The sequence below is a fragment of the Danio aesculapii genome, chromosome 19, assembly GCF_903798145.1.
Source record: "Danio aesculapii chromosome 19, fDanAes4.1, whole genome shotgun sequence".
Classification (NCBI taxonomy): Eukaryota; Metazoa; Chordata; class Actinopteri; order Cypriniformes; family Danionidae; genus Danio; species Danio aesculapii.
The window spans coordinates 32,263,994-32,275,371 of NC_079453.1; the positions used below are offsets into that span (position 1 = coordinate 32,263,994).

Here is an 11,378-nt window from a genome sequence, read left to right on the forward strand (position 1 = left end):
ATTAAATATCACATTCAACAAATATAGTGAGATTTGATCCAGCGGTAGATCCTTGATGAACAGTCCAATGAGCACAGCTCTCATATGGCTAGATATGCTTCAGCGCATTCCAGTGTGTGTGTGTGTGTGTGTGTGTGTGTGTGTGCGTGGTCACGTGATGTGCGTTTTCAGTGGTTTGGTGTAGAAGGAGAGTTGTTCAGAAACGCTCGGTTAAACGCTAGGTGGACATGGATCATTTTCATTCTAAAACGCCGTTTTAAAATGAAAACGCATTAGTGTAAACGGGGCCTCAGTGAGCGCCGTCTTTCAGATGAGACGTTAAATCCAAGGTCCCGACTCTCTGTGGTCATTAAAAATCCCATTACGTCCTTTGAAAAAGAGTAAGGGTTTAACCATGGCATCCTGGTCAAATTTACCAACTGGCCTTCATGGCCTCCTAACCATCCCCATATCATAATTCGCCTCATCACTCTGTCTCCTCTCCACCAATCAGCTGGTGTGTGGTGTGCAGTCTCACGCAATATGGCTGCAGTCACGTCATCCAAGTGGTTTCTGCACACTGGTGGTGAATGAGGAGATTTCCCCTAATGTGTAAAGCACTTTCAGTGTCTAGAAAAGCACTATATAAATGTAAGGAATTATTATTATTATTATTATTATTATTATTATTATTAAGTACGCATATAGGAAATTACTCCAAGCCTACTTAAAGCAGTTAAAGCAAGACACTGAGTTTCTGATTTCTGTGTGCACGTTATGCTGATAATATCGTAAGAGCATATCATAAGATTGTGTCAATATCATGTCATGCATTCACAATGAGAAAGAGAATCTGAAAACTTAATGTGTAAATAGTCTAGTTCTTTTAATTTATTCACCACAAAATCACATTTGCACCTCTATTGTTTTCCAGAGAGAGTGTAGAGGAGTCCTGCAAGCAAGACAACGTTGTTGTGGTGGAGAAAACCTAATTAACTAATGTTTGTTTCATTGAAAATCTTTTTTATTTATGTAAAATGCTTTTGATATATCGTTTTCATAGTTGAAGCCAAACTGCCTGTCTTCTATATCATTACTGTCACCAAAACAATAACTACAATATACTGCAAACACACATCAATGCAATCTGCAAAGGTCAAATCAGATTTTACAAAGCACTCTAAACACCAGGACCAAGTATGTTAGAGATCCAGATCTTTATCTGACAAAGTTACACAACTAAGACTGTTCTAAATAGACTGTTTTTGTCAGTTGTGTATAAGAGAGAAAAAAGTCTTATATCCAGTGGTGCCAGTGAATTAAAAAGCTTCTTTTATGAGTAAGTAAAGAGGGCAAAACAAAGACTTATTTGGGCACTGTAAGAGAGCTTTATAAACATACCGACAGCATGATGGTGAGTACATTTACTACTAAGTACAAGGAGAAGATTTATGAAGTGCTTTGTTTATTTAATGTGTCCTGTTAATATAATTTGAGATAAACATGTAAGAATTAGAATTTATGTTTATGTGAATTGTACTTGCAGATAGAGTTTAATTACACAAACTTTTTGCATGTTTTGTAAGATAGCATAAGAGGTTATTTTAAGTAATTTTGCAGAACTTTTAAATCATATAATCTTACAAATTACAAAAAAATAAAGGGTGTTTTGTTGAGGAACCACGTCTTGTGTTCTTTTATTTACTCTTATGTGTGAAAATATTCATTAAACTATTTTAGGTGATTTTATTTTTAAGCAATGCTAACTTTTTTTTGGAAATATGCTCATTTTACAACCTAGAGTTGAACAACAGTTGAGTTTTACTACTTTTGTATCCATTCAACCAATCTCCAGGTCTGGCGGGAGCCCTTTAACTTAGCTTAGCATAGATAATTTAATAGAATTAGACCATTAGCAACTCATTCAAAATTTTATAATATTATTGCTCTTGCTGCAGTCATGGTACGGAAGCAACGTTCCTTGATTATTATGCCAGAATGAGAGTATAGTTCTTAACTATAACAGCCTAGAAAAAAAGCAACTTTTCATTTTCCATTGGTCTTAGTAGACAATATAAATACAGAAGAGTCAGGCTTTAAATTGGAAAATTATTAAAACACTTTTTACATTGTTTTGTAGAGGATTCTGATGGCCTAATTCAATTCAGTTATTTATGCTTAATTAAGCTTAAGGTGCTCCTGCCAGATTCAAAAATAGTAATACTCAACTGTTTAATATGAGATGAAAATGATAGTGGTAGTGCCAAGATCTGTATTTTACAGTTGTTTATATTTAATAGAAATGTCCATCTTAAATGGGCCAAAATTTCTTCAGGGCACTTACAAGAGATTGGGAGTAGCAGGAAGTTCAGGTTAGGGGAATGAGGGAGGAAGGGTGTTGAGATGGGTCTAGTCTCTTCTTCAGACATCAGAGCCACAGGGAACACGTCAGAAGATTCAAAGTCATCATCTGATTGGATGAATTGTATTTCTGGAAGTAAAACTTTTTACTGGCCTGCCTGAAAAAAAAAAAAAAAAAACATTGTCATGGCAAATACTCTCAAGGAGGAAGAAAGCTGTTGTTTACAACTATGAGAACTAGCTATAAACTGACTGTCAATAGTATGTGAAGTTCACTGCATTGACAAGCGAAGGTGGCATTGTTGAATGAACCATTATTGGTCTGTTATTTTAGGGAGATTTGTATTTTCACAGCCCTAAACAAAACTGACTGGTTGCTATACATGTGAGTTGCATGGCTTTTTGGGCTGTATCTGGCTAATGAAAGCTGCACTCACACTGAAAGTTTGGGTCAAATGAGCTTCATATCCCAAAAACTCCACTCTCTCTCTGTCGGTAATCTAAAAAAATTAAATAAACTAAAATTATACCTCAGACTTGGACAATTTATGTGGTTTTCATCATACTGATTTGTTAAATTATTTTAATTAAGTTTGTTAGTTAATTAGATGATTCTATATCACTTGGCTTTGCCTACTCTTATATGCATTTTGACCACTATTATGTGGGTACTTTGAATTTGGATACAATTCTGTTCCCCGTTAGTTATATAATAGGGAAGTGTGTCTTCGGACAAAGGCATTATTTCTACTACGCCAAGACACAGCTTGGGATATTTTGGCTTCATTTTCCTTCAAGATAGTGGAGACGTGCTGTTTGAAGTTGTTTGGAATCATGGTCGCTAACATTATTATTTTTACCGTTCCTTCAACCATTAGCAATTAATATTTTAATGTACCTGCTAAACACATGCTAACTTAGTAATATTCGTTTTAATATTTCAATTAACTTCCACTTTATTTATTCAATTCAAATGGCAACCATTTTATCATTTAACGTTCGGCGTCGACATGAACGAATTAAAATCATGTTCTTACTAAACAAACTTCAAAAACATTACAGTAGGTTGAAAACTATCTACTTGTATATAATCACAGCTGTTGCACATTGCTTAACGTTAAAATATTTTACCTGAAAAACGCGCCATTCTCGCCGGTCTATGCATCTGTACAACCTGCTGCAGTAAAGCGTATAAAAAAAAAAAAACGGCAAATACAGGTAAACCCGCCCCAATCAGAAATCATTGGTGGGCGGTCGCCCCCAAACCTCCCGATTGGCTTACAGCGCCCATTAACCTAATTTAATTATTGTGAGTCTCAATTCTAGAATTTATGTGAAACAAAAAAAATTACTTACTAAAAAACCTTTAGGAAGTAGTAAAGTGTTAATTTACGCATCTAATGTTACAATTTAACATAAATTCTTGGAAAAACGACAAATAAAACATGTAAAACGTCGAATATAACGTACTTACCTTCAGATAGCCGTTCCGTCCGTTGCCTTTTGTTCGTTACTTGATTCAAATGACGAGCACGCTGACCCGCGCAGAAGAACCGACTCAGAGTCCTCCAATCAAGTTTCAACCAGAACCAATGTTATGATTTCGACCAAGTGCGTCGAGTGGCCTATATGTCGAAGAGTCAACTTCATTTCGACATTAAATCAATGTTATATTCTCGATGTATTAACCTTCCGACGTACCGACGAAATAAAGAACATTGAGTCAATGTCGAAATTTGATCAACGACTGATACTGACGCTTATAACCAATAATCGACAATGATTCAATGTCGGCATGCTATCTGGGTTTTCATATCAGGAAACCTTACAAAGCTGTGTAAGTGGAGTTTTAAAATATTTATCAACAAAACAGTTTATTCATAATGCTCTGTACAACAGTATGGACATACAGGAGAAAGACATTGAAAAGTCACAATATTAAAAAGACGTTGAACATCACCTGACAGGTACATGAAGCTCAAAGTAAAAAGAGTACACAAGAGCTTAAGTTATCAATACATCTAGCCAAGTAATTAAATGGAAAATGCACTTGTAGGACAAAAAAAAATTATAATCTACCGAACATCAGCATTGTACCACTGCACTCCGGCCACAATATACTACACACTTTTCTGATATTAAGTAATACTTTAAGTATACTTAAACCACAAGGAAATCTTCAGAGACACTGGTGGGAAAGGATGGGAAAAGTCATTTGTCTCACGTTCTGATATTGACCAATGAACAACTGACATTTTTCTTAGAAAAATACTCTATTAACAGTAAAAAATGCCTGGTGGGGTAATAGTCAATTATTCCTTTCTCCATTACATAGGGGAGAGAACTTAAGTTCTTCGGTTGTGTGCAGACAGTTTTTAGAAGATTTTTTTTTTTTATCCAGAGAGTTGAGTGGTGTAAAGAAAGGTTTTATCCCTGAACCTCAGTGTCTGCTGCCCCCTCTGGGTCCTCATCATTATAGATGTTCTCCGCCTAAATAAAAAAAAAAGAAATCATTAAAGCTTGATTATAGGTGAAAATTGCCTTTCAAAAAGTGTTTTCTATAACATACAAAATGATGTTTATTTCAGATGTGGTAATCAAATATAGGAAATGGCTTCCTCACCATCTGCCAGACTTGCATGATGTTGTCCTCAGATACAGAGCAAATCACCCATGGTTCATTTGGATTCCAAGAAAAGTCAGAAATCTTGGCTGTATGGCCTCCATGAATAAACTGAAAAAAGAATGCCATTAAGACAGAGAAAGGTTTAATGACAACTAATTAAAATACACACATATACATACACACGATTAATTTAACAAACACCACTACTCACCAGCAGCTCTGGAGGTCCGTCTTCTGCATCTTCTGGTGACTGTTCCTCACCAATTTTACTGAAGAACATAAATAAATCTTTTTAACAATAAGGTGAGACACTAATAAAGTGGTTTGTGTGTTCAGTGCTACAAAAATGAGCAAAATGAAAGAGACAACCCACCTGAGATCCCAAACATTGAGTCTCCTGTCCGTTCCACTGGAGGCCAGGATGGTCTCATTATGGGGTGACCACTGAACCTATAGACACATTTAAAGTTTGATTTCACACTCAGTCATCTTTGACTTCATCTGCAATCACAGAAGGAAGGGAGCTGATACCTGGAAGATTTCATCTTTGTGCGACTCGAATGAGTGAAGTTTCAGCTTGAGGTTTCGCAAATCCCACAATGCAACAGTCTGTGGCAGAGCAATAAAAGCACATCTTAGAAGTCTAAAGGCAGCAGACTTATTGAGTGCTCACATCACATGTGCAAAAACAACAAATACTGAATGCAGATCTCACTTTGTCAGCAGAACCGGTAGCCAGAATGAACTCGCTGTAAGGGTTGAAGGACAAACAGTTGACCTCTGCAGTGTGGGCATCTACTGCATGACTAGGTTTGGATGTGTTATTGGAACGAGTGTCCCAGCTAAAAAGGGAGGAAATGACATATAAAATACGTCATTAAAATTTTTTTTTAAATAAATCGTTTTCTGTTTGTGTTAAACAAACATAAGGACAAAGCACTTACATCATAAGCTTTTGGTCATCTGCAACAGACCCGAAGAGAGACTCGTGCAGTAGGTGCCAGGACACATCCTCCACTACAGCAGTGTGACCAGTGAAAATAGTCTTTGCATCCACTATCTTTCCCTCCTTGGGCACTGTGCTGATGTCCCACAGACAGATGGTCTGCAGAGAAAGAAAAAGAGAAACAACATGAACAAAAACAAAGCAAGATCTTTCAAATCTTCAAATATCAGTAAAAGTCACCAGTTTTCAACTTAAAACAAAAACTTATGAATTTAAGTTTATTTCCAAAATGTATTTCTGGGGCCAGAAATCAAACTTGAGCACAGTACGGTTATTTACAAAAACAATGACTAAGCAAACGCAATGAAAAGCATAATAAATAATTGTAGTCATTTTCACAGATTTATGTAACAGGGTATTGGTACACAAAACATTTAAAAAATGCTAAAGAATTAGATAGTTAACGTTTTATTGGAGTTAATTAAATTTGAGTAGAGAGTAACACCTATATGCACATTTATATGATGACTTGAAGCTGATTTATACTTCTGCCTCAAGCACACACACCTCTCAAAAAAATGTATTACACATCTCGACAATGCGTAGCGCAAGTTCTGTGATTGATCAGCTGGGTAGCTGTGACAAGTGTGGGTGGTGGTGATAGCCATGAGTCTGATGGAGCGAGTGTTTACAAGTGTCGAGTCCTGTGAAGGAGCTCCAGATGGAAACGTTTGTTTTGTGTTTACCTTATGATTGAAGTTGTTGCACATCCACCGGTTCTGACCTCTGAACGAGGGAGGTTTAGCTACTTGTAGCTTTACGAAAAAAAAAACACGGCGAAGAAACTCGACACAGAGGAACATAAAAAAAAATACTGCCAGCTAGAGTTTCAGAAGTGTTATTGCAGAGCAACACAAACAGCGCGCAATAGTATAAATGCACGCCCACTCACTAGGCAAGCGCCAAGGGGCATGCTGATCACTCGACGCAGAAGTATAAATCAGCCTTTAAGCTGTAATTAGGCCAATGGTAGCGATTCTGCAAGTGTCTTACATGATCATCTGATGCACTCAGCAGGCAGCCACTGAGGTTGGGGTTCCAGGACAGACCATAACCTTCTTTCTGATGCCCCCTAAGACGCAGATCAGGAGTGCACTCTCCAGAGGGGTCTGTAAGGTGCACAGGAGAGCACATTTAGCATAAAAAAATAAATAAATAAAATTAAAAAAAAAAAAAAAAAAATCACAAGTTGAGGAAATAATAATCTTTTCTGACACCTTCACAGAACTGACTTTTTTTGCAACTAACTTGAAGATTAGGATTAGGAGTTAAGTGTCTTTGTCAAATAACAATATACAGCTAGCAGCTTTTTTGTAGCAACGCATTAGCATTCAAAAAAAAAAAAAAAACTAATTTTTAAAAAAATATTATTATTATTAAAAAAAATAAATAAATAAAAAAATTTAAAAAGTCAAAAATTTCTCATACCTGGTTTTGAGGGGTGTTTGGTGTAGTCAAAGACCAGCACGTCACTAGTAGGGGTCTTTGTGGCAATGATGCAGGGGTTCTGTGGCATGTAACGAGCCCTGTTAACCTCTCCTTCATGATTAATCTTGATCTCAATCTCTATCTTGCCACTCACTGAGCCAAAACCACCAAATTCTGTGAACAGAGGGGAAAAACATGCGATTAGTTGTCATTCAAACATTGGTGGAGATGCATTTAGCTTTTTATGATTCACACACAAGCCACTCACCTCCTTTTTCACTGTCATAATGTGAAGCATCAAATTGGGCATCATCATTGGGCAGCTGGACACTGGCAATAACCAGGTGATTCTGCTCATCAGAGGTGTGTGTGCCGAGAACCAGACGATGCACACTAAAATCCTTCCCTTCAGGCCTGTGAAACAGATAAGTGGTATTGTACTTTATTATTAAACCAGACAATAGTCTCTAATATGACATTGTAAAGTTTAAAAGTGAAGATATAGGCCCCATCTACTCTACGAAACATTTTAAAGTAGGTCTAAGCAACAACTACACAAAATCAATACAATTTTTTAAATAAAAATTCGCATTTTGTATCCTAACAGAAAGCAAGCACCGGGGAAAAGCTGTAACAAGCAAAAGCATATTTTATTATAGAAGAAACAGTAAAACAACTATTGATAATAGAAGAGAAGCATTTACAAGACCATATTCTACTAAAAATGATAAACTATGAAATTCACACGAGTTCATTTACACCATGGCATTTTTGGGGCCTGAAAATGCGAACATATTACAGGATGTTTTAACATTTTTGAAAACTAGATATACCTTTATTGTCTGTTTAAAGTGTAAATTACAAAAACAATTTTGTGTGAATATGGACCAGGGCTGGGCAATTAATCGAAATTAGGAACCTATAAATCAATCAAAATTTTCCAGGTCAATTTTTTCAATTACTTTTCATACCGTGTGTAGAATCACGTGACCCCACTCTGTTTACATTTCTTAGTAAAGCACAGCGTATGGTCTGGCACAGCTTTCACATGGTTGCATATCCCTTGCCGTGACTGATGTCGACGCTGACCTCTCAAAAATTTTACTACATGTCACGACATAGCATAGCAGAGGCTCTGTGATTGGTTGGCTTGGTAGCGTTGATGAGTGTGGGCGGTGCAGAGAGGGCAAAAAAAAAAAAAATTATCGTAATCAAGTTAAAACGTTCAAGTAATCAAGATTTTTATTTTAGGCCAAATCACCCAGCCCTAATACGGACTTCATGCACATGTATTATGCGTTCAGTCAAGCAGTACGTGCAAGGATTTGGCAACCAAAACAATACAAGTAGTCTACAGGACCTTGCGTACAGACTTGCATTTCTTTACAAAGTGAAACTGAGAACTACTAGCCTCGCTGAAAAAAGTTAATTATTTTGGGTTATTTTAGTAAATACACGTAAAGATAAATAAATTTAAAAACACTGTCTTAATTCAAAACCTTTCCGATATACAGTTTTTGGTTGTTGCAAAATGTACAAATTTGCAAACTAGTTTCAGGATAAATACAGGTGTTCTTCCCAGTTCCCAACCCCATTTTCACACCAGTTTAATATGTGTGTGTGTGTGTAAAATCAGATTAATCAAATATGAAACTAATTGCTAGCTTCAAAAAAAGATGTCCTAGGTGTGCATATCTTACCTGGTGACATCTGGCAACCATTGAGCAGTCAGACTGGGCCACTCCAGCGCGTGGGTCATCACCAGATCATAAAGAAACGGAGTGTTTTTCTTCCATATTTTATATTCTTCATTTATCACCCTCTCCTCCACCGCGTCATCAAATGCAGCTGTAACAAAAAGGGGCGGGAAAACCATATGAGAACTGTCAAAACGCTTTCAATGCAAAGACTTATTCAGAACTTAAACTTATGGTCTCAAAATCTTTTATTTTCCCAAATTCTGCCTAACTTTATAGTAACGTTTCTTAACTGCATGCTCATAGCAAGGCGGTAATACATTGACTGTACAATTTTATCAACATTGTTATTAACGAACTCTTTTAAACGACTTTCATGAAGTTCAGTCCAATGTTTAACACTTATTATCAGTCAGAATGACTAAATAAAACAAGGCTACAAAAAACAGAGCGGAGCATCTCATGAATTGTCACTAGTCACAAGCCAAACAAACTAGCCTAGCTAATTCGCCACTAGCTTAACTAAACGGCTTAACTTCTTAGACACTTCTAACATGTGCACATCATAAAAAGATCACGTTTAATGGTAAATTGTGTCCATAGTAAACTGTAGAGTGCGGATTGTATTGATGTAGCAAGACTCTCGTTATGGCGGGATTCGGCCTGCGCTCAATTCACACCAACAAACCCCTCACGCGCCGCTACCGGCTTCGTTTAACCGGCTGTCCCTAAAAGAAGCACCCTGAAAGCCTACTAACCTTCTTTATCAGCCATAACGACTCCACAGACGGGTTTCGCTCGTTAACGGAACCGATGGCAGTTGCCGGTGTAGTTTCCACGGCAGTGCGGGATGCTCTTTGTCTCGCGCCGGCGTGCACGTTCGCGCCAACTCTGACAGACAGAGCCGAGAACGCGCCACCAATGAGCAGAGAGCAGAAGAAGAGCGGCTTTTTCTGCGGGGGAGAAGGATCACGCACCAAAAAACGCTACACCGCCCTCTGTTGGCGCCACGAGACATCACGAAACCTTTCAACGTCTTCGTCATAATTAAAGGGATAGTTTACTCCACAAAAAATCTGTTATCGTTCACCGTCCACTTTTTCCAAACTAATTTTTTCTTAATCTTTATAATTAAATTTTTTAGGGGAAAATATTTCCTTTAACCCTCAAATAAATAAATAAATAAATAAATAGGCCTATTTTAACAAGCAAATTAATAAATATAATGAAACACTATCCTCTGCTATTTCATTACTGTGTGTTTATGGTTTCTCTTTCTGTAGCTTAAAAAGACACTTATTATGTAAATACTTATTTCTTATTTATAGATTTCCTCTTTTGTCAATAGTTGCTACGGGCTCCTGTAAACCCTAAAAAAAGGAAGCAATTCACACAACTATAAGAGCAGCAGTGAACAAGTGCTATAGACAAGTTTCAGGTGTGTAAAGTCTAAGAAGCAAAGCATTAGTAAAAATATATATATATATTTTTTTTTTGGAGAAAGAGAGAGAGAGAGAGAGAGAGAGAGGGCACAGAGAGAGAGGGGCACAGTTAGTGGTATAGCCAGAGAGGCAGTTGCAGATTAGGAAGGAAAGTGAATAATAATAATAATAAGAAAATATATAATAATATATAATAGAATATTAATAATAATAGGAATATTAATAGAATATTAATAGAATATTAATAATAATAGGAAGCTATACAATATTATATTTGTGCATATTCATTAGATTAGTCAGTACTGAAGCCAAATCTGGTGCTTATCTAACAAAATAACTTATGATAACGGTCCTAGTACACACAAATTTATATGTTATAGAAAAATCTTAAATACAAAAAAGGGGGAAAATCAAGAGAAGCAAAAAAAATTTAAAATTCAGTGGAAATTTTGTAGGCTGTAATTTTATTTTTGCAAATATTTTGCATTATCTTTCAATTTCTAAATATGTTTTTTGCCTAAAATATTATTTTTAATAAATATATCTGTTTAATAAATGTTTTGTTTAAATGCACCAAAATATATTGCCTAAATTCACTGAGAAATGGATAAAAACATTCATTTTCAAAATGGGGTGTACTCAGTTATGCTGAGCACTGAGCATATATATATATATATATATATATATATATATATATATATATATATATATATATATATATATATATATATATATATATATATATATATATATATATATATATATATATATGATTCTTTATATACTTTATATATTCATGATTTCTGACAGCATAAGTACTGGTAAATTTTTTATAAAAT

At 35.9% G+C, this 11,378-nt stretch overlaps 1 protein-coding gene across 1 annotated transcript; it reads right to left on the reverse strand.

Annotated features, from left to right (window-relative positions):
* Positions 1-4,195: 4,195 nt before the first annotated feature.
* On the reverse strand, positions 4,196-10,013 carry rbbp4 (retinoblastoma binding protein 4). The gene is made up of 12 exons (XM_056480229.1): positions 9,856-10,013; positions 9,101-9,248; positions 7,669-7,814; positions 7,401-7,574; positions 6,966-7,081; positions 5,911-6,071; positions 5,682-5,808; positions 5,498-5,575; positions 5,340-5,416; positions 5,178-5,235; positions 4,964-5,074; positions 4,196-4,830 (listed from the first exon to the last, which is right to left on the reverse strand). Exons 1-12 carry the CDS (start codon positions 9,869-9,871, stop codon positions 4,768-4,770), a joined length of 1,275 nt encoding a protein of 424 aa, XP_056336204.1. The 5' UTR covers positions 9,872-10,013; the 3' UTR covers positions 4,196-4,767.
* Positions 10,014-11,378: the final 1,365 nt, after the last annotated feature.